Below are 20,193 nucleotides of genomic sequence, written 5' to 3' on the forward strand. Positions count from 1 at the left end.
AATCTACAGACAATAAATGCTGGAGAGGGTGTGGAGAAAAGGGAACCCTCTTGCACTGTTGATAGGGATGTAAATTGGTACAGCCACTATGGAGAACAGTATGGAGGTTCCTTAAAAAACTAAGAATAGAACTACCATATGACCCAGCAATCCCACTACTGGGCATATAGCCTGAGAAAACCATAATTCAAAAAGAGTCATGTACCACAATGTTCATTGCAGCTCTATTTACAATAGCCAGGGCATGGAAGCAACCTAAGTGTACATCGACAGATGAATGGATAAAGAAGATGTGGCACATACATACAATAGAATATTACTCAGCTATAAAAAGAAACGAAATTGAGTTATTTGTGGTGACGTGGCTGGACCTAGAGACTGTCATACAGAGTGAAGTAAGTCAGGAAGAGAAAAACAAATACTGCATGCTAACACATATATATGGAGCCTAAAAAAAAATCTATCTATCTATCTATCTATCTATCTATCTATCTATCTATATATATATATATGGTTATGAAGAACCTGGGGGCAGGACAGGAATAAAGACACAGACGCAGAGAATGGACTTGAGGACACGGGAGGGGGAAGGGGAAGCTGGGAAGAAGTGAGAGTGGCGTGGACATATATATACACTACTAAATGTAAAATAGAGAGCTAGTGGGAAGCAGCTGCATAGCACAGGGAGATCAGCTCGGTGCTTTGTGACCACCTACAGGGGTGGGATAGGGAGGGTGGGAGGGAGATGCAAGAGGGAGGAGATATGGGGATACATGTATATGTAGAGCTGATTCACTTTGTTATACAGCAGAAACTAACACACCACTGTAAAGCAATTATACTCCAATAAAGATGTTTATATATATATATATATATATATATATATATATATATATATATAAAATTAGAAGGTGCCATGAAAAGAAGGTTAACACAGGTCTTTTGGAAGTTACGAGAATCCAGCTATGATTTTGGTTTAGTCAAAAAGTAACAATTAAATTTTAAAATGAAAACTGCCCTGGGAAGAAACAGCAGTTGCTGGTATTTGTCTGAAAAGCACTGGAGGCTTTCTCATGCCTCATGTCTTTGCTCCAACATGAGCAAACAGCATTAGACGAGCTCCGGGGATGGCCTGGCCAAGGTATGTGAACCACACGGTGGTCTGCAGACCCAGCAGCCCAGGTGCTGAGACCTGCATCCTCCGTGGAAGCCATGGGCCAGATTTCCCTCAAGGGGCAGAGAAGAGCAGACACGCTCCAGGTCATTACTCAGCGCGAACAACAGCCGGCTGCACTGAGCCGGGGCCTCTTTGGCACAGAGACATGCCAGCAGTTCAGAGTCCTGGCCGCCGAAGCAGCAGCGGCCGGGCTGGCAGGAAGCAGGGGTCTGGGGGAGCCTCAACCTGGAGGCTGGCAGCCGGCCCAGGGCAGAGGCAGCGTGAGCCAATGGGGAGAGGTGAGCGGGCTTGTCAGGGCGGGGGGCTAGTGCAGGGGTTTACGCACAGCAAAATCAGCACAGGCTAGAGTGTGTCACTGTGTTGGCGGTAGTTTAAGGCGGAGGCCAGCGTTTCCGGAGGGCTGGAGGCTGCATCGGGGAGCTTCAGGGGCAAGTCAAGCTCCTCAGCGGCTCCTTGAGCAAGAAGGTTAGGTCCTCTTCACTATGACAGATGCCAGGCTCAACCCACGTGGCCCTGAACTCTTCTGAAATCTCTCTGGAAGTTCAAGAAGGCCATCCCTTTTGTGCAGGAGGTCGCCTGGCAGAGGCTTAAAAACTCGTCCTCAGTCCAGGATCCTCTGTGCTGCCCGGGAGGCCCAGTCGGAGGTTCCGTGGGGGAAGTGCTGTCTTCAGGAGGGCTTCATGGGAGCAGGGAGCCTGCAGCGCTTCTTCCTCTGCCAAGCAGTTTGTCTGTCCGGAAAATTTCCTCCTGTGTGGCAACCTGAGTTTATGGCAGAGTTGAGGTTTGTTAGATGGATTCATAAGCGAACGGGGACTAGAGTGCTATGACCATTCTCTGGGCTGCGCTTGTCGAGCAGCCCCAGACAGCTGCCCGCCTCCCCGGACTCTACGGTGTAGCTCGTTTAGTCAGCCGCCCCTCACACCCTCCGTGTTCCAGACTCATGAGCGGATAATCCCACGGCCATCTGAAATGCAAGGCCATGGAGGGAGTAAAGAGAAAACCGACCTTTGTAGGCAAGGGAGAAAGATGGAGTTCACCTCATGAAGTGCACTCCAATCTGTGCATGAATAAAATGGCTCTTTCTGGTATCTGAAAAGTTTAAGGTAAAAACTATACAATTTGAATTGCAGGAATTCAAACACAGGAAATCTGTTGCTTTTTCCCATTTCCCGCAAACCTGAGTCAATAGCAGCAACAGACATGCTGGCTACGATGTCCTGGGTGGTACTTCAAGGCCAAGTGCTTCATGTGCTCTATTTATCTCGTTTAATCCACACGAGAACCTTATAAAGTATGTACTGTTACTGATTCCGTTTTCTTTTCACAGTGAAGAAACTAAAGCTAAAGATTAGTTAACAGCCCGAGGTCAGGCAGCTAGTAAGAGACAAGAGGTGCGATTTGATCCCAGTCTGATTCCAAAGACTTAACCATTGGTCTTGTCCAAGCAAAAATGGCACCAAAGTTAAACGAGAAAGGAAGACTTCATTCAAGGCTACACTGCAGGACGGGAGAGAGGCCAGAGCTTGGGGTGAGCTCAGCTCTGCTGAAGGAAAGGGCAAGAAACATTGTTGTCCCTTTTACAGCTTGGAGCAAGTTGCCTGCCCTGAGGAAGTTAGGCTCCTCCCCTCCCCAGAAACTGGGGTGTAGAGGCAGCACCTCCCTGGTTACGTTCCAAACAGATGCCCCCAGGTCCTTGAGAAAGACATTCCAGTTTTACAGCTGGAAAAAGGCGTTTTAAAAGATAAATATCTCAAAGGAGCAGAGAAAGAATTTAAGTAAATGCTTGAAGAATAGGGGAGTCAAGGATCCAGGGTCAGAAGAAACCTGTCAAAATTTACTCAGTCCGAGGGGAACGTTAAGGCTGTCTTGGTCCTTATACCAGGGTCCCTCATCTGGGGGGCTACTGTGACCCACCAGGTATTTGGAAAAGTGTGATGGCTTTGGAGCAGTACCTTCAGCTCCAGCCACAGGCAAAGCTGCCCACAATGCAGAGGAGAATCCATCCCCACAAAGTCGTGCACCCCCAGATGGCAGCCATGCCCCATGCAACGCTGCTCTCAGTTGTGGAGCCTATAGTAGGAGACAATGAGATTAGGCCGGTCCTGAGTCAGCCCCAGCAGGCGTTCTGAGGATTACCAGTCACGTTGGCAAAGATCAAGGCGGGCAGGCCCTCACGGTCTGACACGAACACAAAGGGCTTGGATTAACAAGAGAATTTTATGCAGAAGCCCTGGTGGCAGGGAACAAACGAGACGCTTTACTTAAGAGTTTCTCTGGTGCAGAGATAAGCTGTTTTTCTTGTTAGCTCATTTGGTAAACCCTTTACAAAGGTTGTCAGAGTCAACACGGAGCTGTCTAGCGCTGTGTCTAGGGCGAGATCCTCTGGCTTCTCTCCATGCTGTCAGCGGCAGCCCACATGCCCTCCTTCTTGAAACACTCTCTTCTCTTGGATTCCATCGTGTGTGCTTGCCCGCTTTCCCTCACCTCACTGGCCATGACTGGAGCTTCCCCTGTGAGTTCTCTTCCTCTCTGTGACCACTAAATGTTGGAGCATCAGACACAGAGCCTTCCCCTCTTCTCCAGCCATACGTTTCCCTGGGTGATCTCATCCAGTCCAATGGCTCCCTATACTATTTATGCACCAATGACTCTGAAATCAAAATCTCCAGGCCTCGCTTTTCCAGAAACTCTGCATCCACGTACACAGCTGTCTACTTGGCGCATCCACGTGGCTGTCTGATGGGCGTCTCAGAGTAAGCATGGCAAGGAGAGCTCCTGCTGCCTGCCCCAAGCCTGCTCTTTGGCTAGCCTTCCCGTCTCAGAAAATGACATCATCGTCCACCCATTTCTGCTTGGACCCCAAATCTGGCGTTAGCCTTGATTTCCTCTTTCCCTCATCACTGCCCATCGTTAGTGAGTCCTGTCACTGCCCCCGGCTGTGCCCCCAACGCACCCACTGCTGTCTCCTGCCACGGGTCCCACTCTAGTCGAAGCCACTGTTGTTTCCTGCTTGGACTGTTGTAACTGGTCTCCTGACTGGTCTCCAATCTTGGTATGTTCCTTGAACACACCAAGCCTATTCCTGCTTTAGAGCATTTACACTGGCTGTTCCCTCTACCTGAAACTCCTCCCCAGACATCAACAAAATTGGCTCCTTCTTTTTTTTAATTGAAGCATAGTTGATTTACAATATTACATTAGTTTCAAGTGTATAGCATAGTGATTCAATGTTTTTATAAATTATACTCCATTTAAAATTATTACAAAATAATGGTAATATTTCCCTGTGCTGTACAATATATCCTTGTTGCTTATGTGTTTTATACATTGAGTAGTTTGTGTCTTTCAATCCCCTACCCCTATCTTGCCCCTCCCCTCTTTCCCTCTCCCTGCTGGTAACTACTGGTTTGCTCTCTGTATCTGTGAGTCTGTTTCTGTATTGTTGTATGCATTCATTTGTTTGATTTTTTAGATTCCACATATACGTGATAACATACAGTGTTTGGTCTTTCTCTGACTTATTTCACTAAGCATAATACTCTCTAGGTGCATCCACATTGTTGCAAATGGCAGAATTTCATTCTTTTTTTATGCCTGAGTAATATTCCATTGTATGTATATGTACCACATCTTCTGTATCCATTCATCTGTTGGTGGACACCTAGGATGCTCCCGTGTCTTAAAGGTTAGCTCCTTCTTGTCATTCACTCTCAGCTCTGTACCTCCTCAGAGAGGCCTTCACTGACCACTCGATCTAAGGTAGCCAGTCATTTACCATTTTACCTTCTCCTTCGAACTTCTGATATTTTCATTTATCTTTGTGTCCTTCCCCTAGAAGGTAAGCTACATGACAGAAGAGATTTAGAATATCGCTGCAGTGGTTGCCCAGTGGATTTGCTGAGTGAGCAATAGGATGAATGAATAAGTGAATTATATTTTTGTTACTTCTCTGAGTTAACAGTCATATTGCCATCTTTGGAAATATCTTTTTCATCAGATACCAAGACTGAAATCAAGCATGACCGAAGCCTAAAAAAAGAGTCGCAGAGAAATTCATATGATGAAGCATAGCATCTCAGATCATTCTAGGCCCTAAATATAGTTTTCAGTCTCCTTCTCTCAAATTGAGGTCTTGCCTGTTTGGCAGTGGCTGAGATGCTAGCTGGGACCCTAATGCAAAGAGTTTCTGGCCCGACCCTTGTAACTGGTCTCCTGGTTCTCTCCTGAACAGAGATAGGGAGTGATGTCATAATTAGGAGCCACTGCCATAAAATAATCAAGTAAAAAGATGTGCTAGATTAAATCTAGTCTTAAAAAATCTCTAGATGAAATCAGTAAACTATCTACAAAGCAGAAATGCAAGTAAAAAACAGAAGCTTCTCCATGGAATGCTACTCCTTCACAGCTGTTCACCTCAAGGACTGCTAGCACATTTATTCTTTTCTTAACACGACCGCCTTTCACGAGGCTCTGCCATGAAACCACATGTGAGGCATCCACTTTCTTCTCAGTAGAACTGTCCCCTCCCTGCCAACCTCACAGGTGAAGGATGGTCCTTCCCCACTAAGTGTCACCATATGCTTTCCTGCCCTTTACCTTTTAGAGGTCAAAACGAATTAACTTATGCAATCCCAGCTGTCTGTTTTACAATTAGAGTTTTAACATATGAAGTAAGTTATGATAGACACAATTTTTACCTTTCTTACATACACTCCCAACATAATCAAACTAACAATGTACTTTTAACTTCCTTTGAACCTCCAAATGTAGTCTGTTCACTACCTATTTCCATAGGTGCTGAGCTTATTTTCTAAGGCAGAGATTACGTGTTTAGAAACTTACAGAGAGATATGCAGTCAAATGCCTTACCACTGAGCTATACCCCTTTAGAGACAGATTTTGAAACTAAGAAAAGAGCCAAGCCTATTGTTCACCTTCTGTGGAAAAACAGCTCATGTGCCACAAGAATAAAAGCGTCAGGGATTCTGAGGTCTTTTATTCCAATTTTCTCATGACAGTTGGCATGGGCCAATTCAGAGAAGACATTTTAATGTAAAGGCACCAATTTTGAAACCAGTATGGAAAAAAAAAGTTTCAAAAATAGACTTATCAGGGTTTCCCTGGTGGCGCAGTGGTTGAGAGTCTGCCTGCCGATGCAGGGGACGCAGGTTCGTGCCCCAGTCTGGGAAGATCCCACATGCCGCGGAGTGGCTGGGCCCGTGAGCCATAGCCGCTAAGCCTGCGTGTCCGGAGCCTGTGCTCCGCAACGGGAGAGGCCACAACAGTGAGAGGCCCGTGTACCACAAAAAAAAAAAAAAAAAAAAAAAATAGACTTATCAAATAATTTCTCATATGGATTTTTTATTCTTTCAGTAAGGACTGGGACTAAGCTTCATGATAATAAATGGCAGCTGTCACACAGAAAAAGATTGTAATAAAATTAGTATCAGTGACACAATATTGAGGAAGGAACCAGTACTCACAGCCCCGCAGTCCCTCCTGTGATACACTAAGAAAGTGAGAGAAAAGCCATCCACAGTTACTGGCTTAAATAGAGTGTTTCCCGCCAAATGCTGCATTTTATCCTCTTTTCTTTCATCTGCATCGTTTTCAAGGTCCCCTAGTGTGGGATTCTGTGGGACTCACACTCTTCATATCGTGGTCCTGTTGTCACAAACTGGCAGTGTTCCCCATTCGTTTTAATTTCACTTTATTATTTTACATCTTCTTTCACCATTCCCAATTCCACTCTCTCCCCATCGCTGGCACCCACTCAACTGTATTTTATGTATAAACTTCTAGCCCCACCCTCTATATATTTGTTCAAAATATGTGCATATTATGGAAAATTCATAGTATTACCTTTCCAGTGTCATTATTTATATAAGTGGTATTGTACTACAAATCTCATTCTGTTTCTTTCTCTTTCACTCAGCCTTAAGTTTTTATTTATTTATTTATTTATTTTATTTATTTTGCCTGTGTTGGGTCTTCTTGCTGCGCGCGGGCTTTCTCTAGTTGCAGCAAGTGGGGTCTACTCTTCGTTGTGGTGCGCGGGCTTCTCATTGCGGTGGCTGCTCTTGTTGCGGAGCATGGCCCTAGGCACACGGGCTTCAGTAGTTGTGGCACGCGGGCTCAGTAGTTGTGGCTCACGGGCTCTAGAGCACAGGCTCAGTAGTTGTGGCACACGGGCTTAGTTGCTCTGCGGCATGTGGGATCTTCCCGGACCAGGGATCGAACCCGTGTCCCCTGCATTGGCAGGCAGATTCTCAACCACTGCGCCACCAGGGAAGCCCCCAGCCTTATGGGTTGTTTTTTTGTTGTTTGTTTGTTTGTTTGTTTGCGGTACACGGGCCTCTCACTGTTGTGGCCTCTCCCATTGCAGAGCACAGGCTCTGGACTCGCAGGCTCAGTGGCCATGGCTCACGGGCCCAGCCACTCTGCAGCATGTGGGATCTTCCCGGACCGGGGCATGAACCCGTGTCCCCTGCATCGGTAGGCGGACTCTCAACCACTGCGCCACCAGGAAAACCCCTTATGTTTTTAAGATGTATTTGTGTAGCTCTGTGAATTCTATGTGTATAGTGTTCCATTATGGGTATATCCATGCTTTATTTATTCCATCCCCTAGTGATGCATACCTAAGTTTCCCCAAACTCTTTGCTACCACAGATAACTATTCGGCAAATATATTTGTGCCTATCCCCCCTATTACCTGTATGAGGTTTCTCATGTGCATTCACATGTGTCTGTGTGTGTGCAGGACTCATAGGATATATGCATACTTAATTTCTACTGAGTCATAGGGTATGTGCATACTTAATTTCTCTAAGTCCTGTTTGATCAGATTCTGAGTGTAAACCTCAAACTTTACTGGTTGATTCTCTATTTCTGTCAATAGTTCTGTCATTGGTAGCTCTGTATTCTTTGAGGCTATTTTGTTAGTTAGATGTGTTCATAATCTTTTTGATTTATTGTTCCTTATACAAGTATGTAATTTCCATCTTTATTCCTTCCGATGTTTTTCATCACACAATTTTATTTCTGCTCTTAAAACTACTATGCAGTTCTTCTTGTTGTTAATATTCACCTGGTGTTTTTATGCGGGTGTTGGAATCCTTTTATTTAAATGTGTGTCTTAGATCGTATAATGCTGAATCTTTAAAAAATCTAATTTGAGAATCTCTGTCTTTTTATCCATTTGTTGTGACTACTGTCATTCCAGGGTATGTCTTCTGCCATCTTACCCTGCATTTCCAATTTACTCTGTTCTCTGTTTGCTCACCCACCCCTCAACCTACTTTCCATTGGTTAAATTGAATATTATTCTATTGATTTAAAAGTTTTACATTCTACTTGATTCCTCTGGCAGCTGCGCCTAACTTCTTAAGACTCACACTTATGCTTTTTTCTCTGTCACCCACAAAAACAAATTGATATCTCTGTTCTCCTGAATAAGAGACCAAGAACCCTCTGACCTCCTTCCCCACCTCACTACTTGCCATTTTGACATCTGTGGTTTTTGTTGCAGAATCTTACGAATATACTTATTTTGACTGCTTATGAGAAAACATTAATATTTGCTGTTTTTCTTTTCACTTACTCTTCTTTCCCACATCTTATCTACTCTTGGATTCATTTTCGTTTTTACTCAAGAGCAATTTTTTCTAAAACTTCGTAGGTGAGTCCTTCCTAGACCTCACATGCCTGCAAATACCTTTACTGGTTCCCTGTATTAATCAACGCTGTGAGGATATTAGTCCATTGTTTTTTACAGGCAGTGTTGCTGCTGAGAAGTTAGATGTAAGTTACACTCTTACTCCTGAACATGTCCTTCTTTTCCTTTAATATTTGCTTAACTTCACTATAATGCAGCCGTTCTTAACCTTTCGGGGGCCAGTTTGGTAAAGTCTATGTCTCTCTTCTCTGAGTAATGTTTTCTATGAATAAAAGATACAGAATTACAAAAGAAACCAATACATTTATCAAAACATTTAAAATAACAAACTTGTTTTACAGCAGTAATACGTGTGCTTCGGGCTTCAGAAGGCCTCCCTCTCTCCCCCTCTGCTGTGGCGGATCCTTAAACCAGTGCTGGATCTTCACCTACTGAATCCGCACTCTCACTACCCGTTCCCTCGCTAAGAAGCATCTCATGACTCCATTGACAGGGCTGTCTCAGAACTAACCAAATCGAGTAGGCTTTTCCCGTTTTCTCCCTTTGCTTGGCCTCCGGTGTCATTTAACGCTCGTAAGCATGCCCTCCGTGCAACCCTGACCTCAGCACCTCCCACGGTTCTGTCCTCGGCCCCTGGCTCCTCTCCCTCTCCATCCCAACCCTCACTTCTTTTTCTACCGCCCTCCTGTCTTGGGAAGCTCCTGCCTCCTGGGAGGTTGGTGAGCAGAGCTGTGCTGATCCCTCCCAGACCCATAAATCTGGCCTTGACCTGGGACTGAAATCTTTAAACGCTTGTTTGGAGTCTGGAGTCTGACAGTAAGAGAGCGAGGTAACAGCTCTGATTCTTGGCTGTGGATGAAAAGGGAGTGGATACAGTTGTTTAAAAAATAAAGGCTTTTAAAGGCAAATAATAAAGACAGAGAGACAGAGGCAGGGACAGGGACAGAGACAGAGAGGTGGATCAACCTGGGTCAGGTTCCTGGTCTGTGCATGCATGTGTGTGTGTGTGTGTGAGAGAGAGAGACAGAAAGAGAAAGAACATGGGGTATGTTAAGATCAGCAGAAAGCAGATGCTAATTTTGCTCCAAAGATGAGAAGAACTCCCCAGCAGGATACATCATATAGCAGAAACATACAAATATTTGTAAAAGAAATATTTAGACAGAGTTGTAAGCTGATGTATTTGAAATCTGGCTTTGCAGTGAAGTTTCCTGAAGTAACGATTAATAATTTAAAATTTGGATCTGGCTGGGATCTGCAGGTTTAACACTGTACTCTCTTTCAGCTGCCACTTCTGTAAGGGACTTGGAACCGTAAGGCCCACTGCAGAGTGGCAGTCCTCTGAACTAGCGCTGTCAGACCAAGTGTGGGGAGATAACCAACCTCCCAGCATCTAGGGGCCAAAGCTCATCACTGCTCTGGTTTTAGAGATGCAGTATTAAGCTTTTGCACCAAGAAAAAATACAACTTCAAGGACAGCATCAAAGAAGCATCTCCTGTTTGCGGCCTAGAGACCAGTTTGGGTGTCCATATGTCCACATTCCTGACTGAACTGTGAGCATGGCACTCCGCTTTCAGCTTCAGCCATCTTGGGACGGCACCGTGCCAAGTGGTGAATGATTTATCTCAGATGGTAATCATTCTGTCAGCATGTTCCATACCTCAGCACAGCAAAGCCAGAGAAGAGGCTCATATGATGCAAGCCCAAAAGTCAGGATGCAGCTACAGCATGGCAGGTTTAACAGGCAGAAAGCCTGGGGGTGGGGGTGAATTATGGCCTCTTATGACCCATGTAACACTGGGTGAGTCAACTCTCTTGGTCTCAGTTTCCTTACCTGTAAAATGGGGGTGATAATAATATTTCCTTCTGAGAGTTAAAAATGTGAAATTTGAAACAGTACCTGGAACAGCTAGCATTCAGTTAATATTAGCTTTTGAAATAGCTCATATTGGGCCTCCCTGGTGGCGCAAGTGGTTGAGAGTCCGCCTGCCGATGCAGGGGATACGGGTTCGTGCCCCGGTCTGGGAGGATCCCATATGCCGCGGAGCGGCTGGGCCCGTGAGCCATGGCCGCTGAGCCTGCGCGTCCGGAGCCTGCGCGTCCGGAGCCTGTGCTCCGCAACGGGGGAGGCCACAACAGTGAGAGGCCCGCATACCGCAAAAAAAAAAAAAAAAAAAAAAAAAAAAAGAAATAGCTCATATTTTATCTTGCTTACCCTCCCACCATAGCCTCTGGAATGAATTCAGACCTCTCAGCAGCATCCCCATCATGGAGCAATTCACATTCAGACACATATGAGTGCTTTCTGCTATCAGAAATCCAGTTATTTTCTCCATCTCTATTTTGAAGTTTTCTTCTAGTTTAAATACTTCGGATTCACATATTCTGCATGTCCTCTACTCAGAGGATATAACAAATTCATGCAGTGATAATGAACTTTAAACAAATCCATCCTGTTGAATGATGTTATGCATGAGAACTCATGAGCATTCTCTGAAAAAACAATCCTCCAAAGCCCCACTCTCTGAGTACGGTTAAACCTTTTCATACATGCCCTCCAATATCCAGCTGACAGAGGCATCCCTGGTCAATACTTGTCAGTGACGCAGCTCTACACTGAATAATGTAAGCCCGCATCCTTGAACTCTCTCCACTGCTAAAGAATCTGGGCCATTCTGAGGTCCTCAGCTTAACCAGATAACTGGGTTTTTACTTTACATACCTGTACTGACACTGCCGTGTTTTTTCCATATTCAGGTTGACAGTCAAGACCTAAGAGACAATGTTAACATGTAAAACAGGAGACACAGTGGGTGCAGCATCAGCCAAGCTGCCGATGGGGGCCCAGCCTGTCCAAGCACGTGGCTGCTTTTGCCCCCTGGCCTACATGGGCCAGGTCTGACTGCCATGGAGAAGAGACAGGGTCTAGGTGGCTCACCTGAACACAGAAATCACAGCTGTGTTTCCTGTCAGTCTTTTATGCCAGCCAGTCATGTGTTGAGTGCCTTTATGCCAGCTTACCGCTCTCGCAGTCCAGGTGCGGTCCCCCCACAGCAGACAAGCGAAGGAAAACAGACATCGCAATCCTGAACCTGCCAAGGAAGTAGTGCAGTTAGAAGGAGAACTCCAAGGTCATTCTCTCAGGCAGGCCTGGACCAGCCCAAGCTTGAAGTTAACCCTTTACTCACTGTATTAGCCTGCTCAAGCTGCCCTGACAAAATACCACAGACTGGGTAGTTTAAACAACAAAAATCTATTTCTTACAATTCTAGTGGCTGGAAGACCAAGATCAAGGTGCTGGCAGGGTTCATTTCTCCTGAGGCCTCTCTCCTTGGCTTACAGACCTGTGCCTTCTCACACGGCTGTTTTTCTGTGTGCTTGCATCCCTGGCATCTCTTCCTCTCCTTTCAAAGGACACTCTCATATTAAGGACCCACCCTTGTGACCTCATTTAATCTTAAGTACCTCTTTAAAGGTACTGTCTCCAAATATAGTCACATTGGGGAGTGGCGCTTCAACACATGAACTTTGGGGTGACACAACGCATTTCGTAACACTCACGATACCTCTGGTAGCAGATTCGTGTATACTCATCTTAGCCATATTTAATTTCCAACTCTGTGCTTCTGTAGAATTTCATTTATACTGAATAATGGTAATAATAATAAACAGCTACCATTAACTGAACATTAGTACAGAGGGGGGTATTGTCACTTGTTATTAATGTGACCCTGCAAGGTGCATATTTTTATGCCAGTTTCATACATGAGACTGAGGCCCAAAGAGGAGCTGGGAGGATCAAGCCGTGAGCAGCAAAGCCAACACCCAAAAGTAGATTTTTGTGACCACAGTTCATGCTCTCCATGCCTCTGTTTCCTGCCTCTCCTATGTCAAATTTTACCTTGAACCACAGTGTGGCTATTTGTGATTACATTTGTATTAACCTGAGAGCAAGAAGTATGTCTCCTCCATCTTCTTAGGAATGCCTTTCCCTTACACATGTGACCTGGCGCTTTTGCTTCTCTTAGCATCTCAGAGCAGCTCCCCGTCTCACCCCCTGCCCTCACCTGCAGGGCAGTGCCTCCCTTACCTCTTTGTCTCCCCAGGGGTGTGCACCTGGATACTCTTTCTGTCAGTTTCTCAGTGGGGTCTGTCCTAAGGGCTCTTTTAAAATGGGAATCTCCCCCACCCCACTCCCACTTAACCCAGACTGACTTCTAACAGGCCATATACTTAACTTACTTACTGAGTTTATTGTTAAATTTCCCTCTTCCTCGGCAAGAAGATAAGCTCTGCAAGGGCGGCAAAGACTTTTATGTGTTTTGCTTCATGGTGCCTTCTAAACATCTAGACAAAGCTAGCTTATAGTTGCTGTGAAATAAATACTTATTGAATGGATAAATTAGATTCCTCGTCGGGGAGCTTTGGTGCAATTCCTGTCTATGGTGAATGAATGGCCGGTCTCTCTGGGCACAGGTGCTCTGGAGCCCAACTTAGCTCCTTAGAAAACAGTTAAGCTCCTAGTTTGAGGACAGTGCTTTTTAGAATTCCTCCTGATCATTATTTCCGCCCTTTTTGTTTAATTTAATACCTGATTATTTTGCTCCAATCTTCTGTGCTTTTGATGGTTGTATTATTCATTATGGATAGTTATAACATTTTCATAATTAATCTTTAATTGCAATACTTGAATAGCATTTCACATGAAAAATGATTTACAAATTAAACCCACGTCTCACCTTGGGTAATTATCACAGGTCTAACTAATGTGTGTGAGGCCCTTGCATGGCAGGGGGCTCTCTCCAGTGACAATGTGTTGATTTTCTAATTAACAAAGGTTAAGTAGCCTTTTTGCTCGCAGACCTACAATTTAAACTTATGACATTTGTCACCAGGAAAGATTTCTATGGAGCACATAACTTGAACTCAAATAATTATCACTGGTTCTAGTACATTAACATCCTTTGCATAATATATAATGACCATTTTCAGGACAAAAGATTTTTCTTCATATTGACTAGATCAGTAAAAGTACTTACCAGCTCACTGACCCATTTAATAAATCAGGGACCATGTTTAAAAAAGAGTGTAAGTTATTTAGTTTTCCTTTATATAGAGACAAATGGCATTCCACTTACCTTTGTAAATTAAGAAGGAGTATAAAACTTTATTTAATGAAGGCAACAAATACAAATTAGACTATAGTCATACGTTATGTTCAATTAAGGGAAGGAGGGGGGAAAAAAGGTCAGGCAACAGTGCAGAGAGGAAAAAGGAAGCAAGAAGGAATTTAGCAGAAATTGACAGTAATTTGCTGAAATGGAGAGAGGGGGACACATAAGCCCAGAGGGAGAGATGGTACATCATGGACCGGAGTAATTTAGAGCTGGAAGGACCAGAGACTTCTAGTTCAGCCTCCTTTTATGTATAAGAAAAACTGACGCTGAGAAAGATGTAGCGATTTGATGAAAGCCACAGAAGTAACCAAAAACAGTCAATAGTCCTGATAGGGAAAGATATACAAACACAAAGGCAGGAAGAAAGATTGGCAGGTGTAGAAACTCAGAAAGAACAAGGCCAGAAAGAATCAGAGAGGCAGAGAGACAGAAAAATCTGCCCGTAAATTCCCTTACTGAATGAAGCCTGTGTATGTACATAATGAAGCATATATACATATATCTAAATGTTTACCTAAATGATGTAATTAAAATATGACCTAATCTAGATGTACTTTCTCTGCCAATTGACACTTTCTAAATCTCCATTTTTTTGGTCATATTAACATTTACTTAAAGAGTCTTTTTAAAAAAATCTCAGACTCTCAACCATTGCTGACACCCTTAAATGTCAATTATTTCCAAATTAAGATACATTCCAGATAGATTAAAGAATGAAATGTTAAACGAGGTAAAATCATAAAAGTTCTAGAAGAAAATATAGTTGAATAATTATATTATTTTGGATTAAAGAAGGTATTTATAAGCCTAATATCAAAGGCAGAAATCATAAAAATTAGATAGATGCATGTGACTACATAAACATTACATACAAGTTAACAAACACAAACTGGAAGGATGTAGTTGCTGAATTTATAACAAAAAATGAAAGATCCGAATATTGTTATCAATCAGTAAGAAATATATATTCTCCTATTTCCCCCAAAATAGCAAAGGTCATGAAGAAATAAAAAATAAGAGTGAGGAAAACATAAAAATTATTCAACTCACAGTATTCGAAGCAATGCAAATTAAAACAATGAACTCTTTTTTTTTTTTTTTTCCCTTCTAGCCTATAAATTCAAAAGTATCCTGCCTAGTATTAGAATTGGTGTGGAGAAGGCAGGAATCTTGTACCCTACTGGTGAAATACAAATTGATAAAGTCTTCTGAGAGGAAATTATATTGCAAATGACTTTAAAATGTTTATGCCCTTGTACCTAGCAATTACACTTCTAAGAATTAATTCTAAGGAAAAACTGGACAAGTATGTCAAGGTTTTTACAAGGATATTTATTATAGTATCATATAAAATGGGAATTGGAATAAGCTTTAAAGTCCAGTGGTATGGGATAGGGAGGGTAGGAGGGAGATGCAAGAGGGAAGAGCTATGGGGATATATGTGTACATATAGCTGATTCACTTTGTTATACAGCAGAAACTAACACAACATTGTAAAGCAATTATACTCCAATAAAGATGTTAAATAAAATTTTTTTAATTTATTTAGTAAAAAAGTAAAATTAAATTAAAAAACTTTAAAAAGTCCAATGGTAGTGGAATGGCAAAGTAAGTTACAGTGCATCACAGGGTGGGCTGCTATGCAGATGTTAAGCAAGATGTTCTAGTTGAATATTTATTCCTGGGAAAAATGTTTTATGATATATTAAGTGAAAAAAGCAAATTTCAAAGCTATGCATATACCCCGCTTTTTCCTTTATTTTTTATACATATGTATGTTTATAGATAAAAGTAGAAAAGGCTATTTGCTAAAAGTGAAAGTCGTTCTATCTGAGTAGCATTACAGATTCTCTTTTTCATTTTGCTTATCAGTATGTTTATGGTTTCCACAATGAAAAACTATTACATTTGCAACCAGGGGAAAGGAGAGGCAGACATCTAAAAACAACGATTTAAAAATTTCAGCATATTTTGATAGGATATAATTGTCTTAATTGACTAGTGATGAAAATTTTAATGGCTAGGCATTTATTGAATGAAAAGGCCCTTTGGAAAGCCTTATTGCAAGAATAAAAGCCATAGCTGCCAAAACGATACACGCCAAATTGAAATTTCGACACACAAAGAGTAACTACTGGATTGAAATTCTTCCAGATCATAACAAAGGGCCAATTTCCCCTTAGCCCAGAGGTGCAGCGGTGCTGGTGAGCAGATTGCAAAATGGGAAATCCTTCACAGTGGTTGTTTCTAATCATTTCTTTTGCCGTCTACTCTCCCATACCTTTCATCAAAAGGGGCATTGGGATCCCTTCAATTAATCCTCTTCTATTTAAATATTTTATTAAAAAATAAAAATCCCTGGAGAATCATCACTCAAATCTATGCACTGCCCAGTGAGAGAACTGCAAGGCTTGGGTTTATAAAGATAATAGTGCAAGTCATTTGCTATTTCATGGCTGAGGATTCACAGGCATAAGCAAAGGCTAATCCATCTCTGCAGCTAAAGCCTTTGATACACCAGCCCTGTCTGATGAGTCGTCTAGATGGCACACTTTTTCTCAAGATACTGGAGTAAGTGATCAGAATCAATCTCCAGTGTGCAACCTTGCCCAAAGTCTGCCAGTCCTATTGACCATGCCATTTTTAAAGACATTCAGATCTTTACATCAGAAACATGTATGTCTGTGACGCCCCAGGCCCTGAAGTTCTTCTGCATTAGACGATCAACACAGAACAGAGTTTAAGACCACAGGCTCAGGCTTCCCTGGTGGCGCAGTGGTTGAGAATCTGCCTGCCAATGCAGGGGACACGAGCTCGAGCCCTGGTCTGGGAAGATCCCACATGCCGCGGAGCAGCTAAGTCCGTAAGCCACAATTACTGAGCCTGCGCGTCTGGAGCCTGTGCTCCGCAACAAAAGAGGCTTCGATACTGAGAGGCCCGCGCACCGCGATGAAGGGTGGCCCCCACTTGCCGCAACTAGAGAAAGCCCTTGCACAGAAACGAAGACCCAACACAGCCATAAATAAATAAATAAATAAAATTAAAAAAAAAAAAAAAAAGACCACAGGCTCGAGAATAAGACAGATCTGACACCGCTTTGGCACTTCGGAGCTATGAGTCCTTGAGTACACGACTTAATTTCTCTAAGCCTCAGTTTCCTTATCTGTACAATGGGGTTAAGGTAACAATGCCTACCTCGCCAGGTTGTTGTGAGAATCAGGTGAATATCATATGTAAGATGCTTAGTAGAGTACCTACTATATAGCCCTCAATAAACAGTAACTTTCACTTTATTAACCATATCTTTTTTCTAAATCCCCATCAGATTTCTTTTAATAATTTTAACTACTATCATTTTATTTAATTTCTAGAAAAGCTGTTAGTCTAAAATACAGGCATATTTATAAACTTGAGTTCCTCCTTTCGTACCAGCTGCTTAAAAAAATCATAACTAAGGTTATTATAGATACAATCCACCTGTGATGTAATTCTCCAATGAACCGTTCTATGAAATTTATTAGGAATATTTTAATATTTTCATGCTCATGAACCTCTAACTCCATAACTTACTCAGAAAATTACAGTGAATTTGTTTTGTGTGTTATGTGTCTTGCAATGGCATTTAGACAAAAGCAATAAAATCTACACTGACCTGGTAATAAATGTGGTGTAGCTGACTTCTGTGTAAAATTATCAATTCCAATTTCCAACCACCCCAGACAAGAAGCTCTGGGAACCCTTAACACGAATTTCAAAGCAAAGCATTTCTTGAGACAAGAACCAGGACTTACAATCACATTCCAAATGGATCTACTTCCTCTGGCTAATTGACTTGTTAACTATGCTAATATATTCATGTCCCTCTGCCTTTTTATATCTCTTCCAATAGATAATGCTATGGAACTGAATGCCGTGAGATTAAAAACCAAAGAACTTAGAGAGTTCTGTAAACTTCTTTTCTATAGGAAGCCAGATTAAACTTCCAAATAGCTTATATAATTTGTGTGTGTCTCCAAACATTTTAGTACTATAGCAAATGTATTGCTTCGCAGAAGACAGTCTCTTTTAATCAGGCATTATAGCCTAAGGGGAAAAACCTGCAAACTCTTCTGTTAGGCAGGACCAACTTGACAATGAGCATGCCCCTTCCACCTGGCCGTCCCATCTCCCACCACAGTGGTCCGAGGAATGATGAATGAAACAGAAGCCACAGCAGAGGTTATTCTATCTGAACTCCATGTCTTCTGTCTTCCCAGGTGGTGCCGGAGGCCAGCAGGGCTTTCTGGGCTGCATCCGCTCCCTGAGGATGAATGGGGTGACACTGGACCTGGAAGAAAGAGCAAAGGTCACATCCGGGTTCAAATCCGGGTGCTCGGGCCACTGCACCAGCTACGGGGCAAACTGTGAGAATGGAGGCAAATGCATAGAGAAATACCATGGGTATTCCTGCGATTGCTCCAACACAGCCTATGATGGAACATTTTGCAACAAAGGTAAGTCAGAGCCAGTTTCCAAAGCCATTTTTAAACATCTTTGAAGTCCAAATCACCTATTGAATGGTTTTTCAGCTGTACCCAGGCATACTTCATTCTGAGAGTAAGGTATTTGGAATTCTTCTCCCACCTTAGGTAGGAAGTCTCCTAAACCATTCCCTAATCTTTGTTGTTCATTAAGATGAGAGAATCTTTGAGTGTGGTGCAGTTTCCCCCAAATTCCAGCAAACTTTTCACTGGCTGGAACATTACAAATCGAATAACCGTATCATGCCTTAATGGTGAGTGACAAAGTAAGCGGCCACTGAAAGAGGACTTGGGCCTGACCCTCCCACTCAGGGGAGTCAGAGGGTCAGCATGTTACCTTGGACCTGTACATCACTGCAGTGAGTCTCTCTGTGCCGTCCAGTGGTCTTAATGCCCACCCCCTCCCCCAGCTGCTAAGAGATTGGATTCAAGCTGGACTCACAAGAAAGCCCCTCTGGCCAGTTATTGTCATCATCTTTAGCATCACTCTTCTATAGGACGCCTCTATGGAAGGTTCTCAGCCTCCACTAAGCCACAGGAATACTGAGATACCACATCTAATAGGTCTGTCATTACCGCATTATTTCAGTCTTGAATGATTAATCCGTCATAAATTCCGCAGAGCCAGTCAGTTGACTCCAGGAGCCTGACACTATGCTTGTTGTCATTCAGGGTGTACCCTGTGATCTTGCACGACCAGAAGAAATTCATTCGACTGGCCTGTGGCTTCCTTTCCCACTTGTAAACAGGAGAGATGGGGAGAGGCAGGGCTGGCAGTCTTCTTAAGCTACAATTGAAATGTGTGTAACTCACTCTTCTCTTTCTAAATGAATGTATAGCATTTGGGTAAAGTTCTCTGTAAACGGTTGGTGCGTCTCTTTATAAGAAGCTTTACATAAGTAGGCTATTCATACTCTCCTGAATACGTGGAGGGTTGTTTAGGCTGGCATTATTCACACAAGACGCCACACAGAAGGAGGAATTGTTCCATAACATTCTCTGTACATCCAGGCTACTGTCTGGCGGTGCTATAACGTGAGCATAGGAATTAGGTCAGGCAGGGCTTGAAGAATGAGCGTGAGACAACAACAAAGGTGGAAAGGAACACCTTTGCCGAATAATCCACAGCACGTTACCTCCGCTGTTACAGTGCGTTCTTCTGCTGGGAACAGCATGGCTCCATGATTTTCCCATGGCACACAGTGCGATGGGTTTGCAGAACACATTACTTTTGCACTTGTAGAAATGACAGTCTTGCAATTACCATTCATTGTGCTTGATGCTAATTTAGTGCAGTCATTCCCTTGCCAAAGTGGTGTCTGAATGTAATCAAGTAAGCACTAACGCCTGAGAGATTCCACTGCATAAGTGCCAATTTAAAGAAAATGATGAGCCCCTTATTTTTGGAGAGTTAGGTTAAGTACCGTGGCTCATACACAACCTCTGGAGGTTAATACGCAATATTCACGAATTGAAAGGCAAGGGTATGTACCCTTCAGCTTTGCCAACGTTCAAGATAAAGTCAAAGGAAGCTCATGAGTTTCCACTGACATTGTTTCAAAGGGTTTACACAAAAGATCCCTAAATCTTCTCTGAATATCTGTTTAGCAGGATGAGTTTACATTTGATTCAATTAGTGG

The 20,193-nt window shown here is 43.0% G+C and overlaps 1 protein-coding gene across 1 annotated transcript in view; it reads left to right on the forward strand.

Annotated features, from left to right (window-relative positions):
* Positions 1-20,193, forward strand: part of CNTNAP2 (contactin associated protein 2) — a 1,481,544-nt gene that overhangs the window by 1,238,917 nt on the left and 222,434 nt on the right. Inside the window, exon 20 of the mRNA XM_060107754.1 lies at positions 18,290-18,526. Within this exon, the coding sequence (XP_059963737.1) occupies positions 18,290-18,526 (237 nt within the window). The remainder of the gene's footprint in view (positions 1-18,289; positions 18,527-20,193) is intronic.

This window comes from Mesoplodon densirostris, chromosome 9 (assembly GCF_025265405.1).
Source record: "Mesoplodon densirostris isolate mMesDen1 chromosome 9, mMesDen1 primary haplotype, whole genome shotgun sequence".
Lineage (NCBI taxonomy): Eukaryota > Metazoa > Chordata > Mammalia > Artiodactyla > Ziphiidae > Mesoplodon > Mesoplodon densirostris.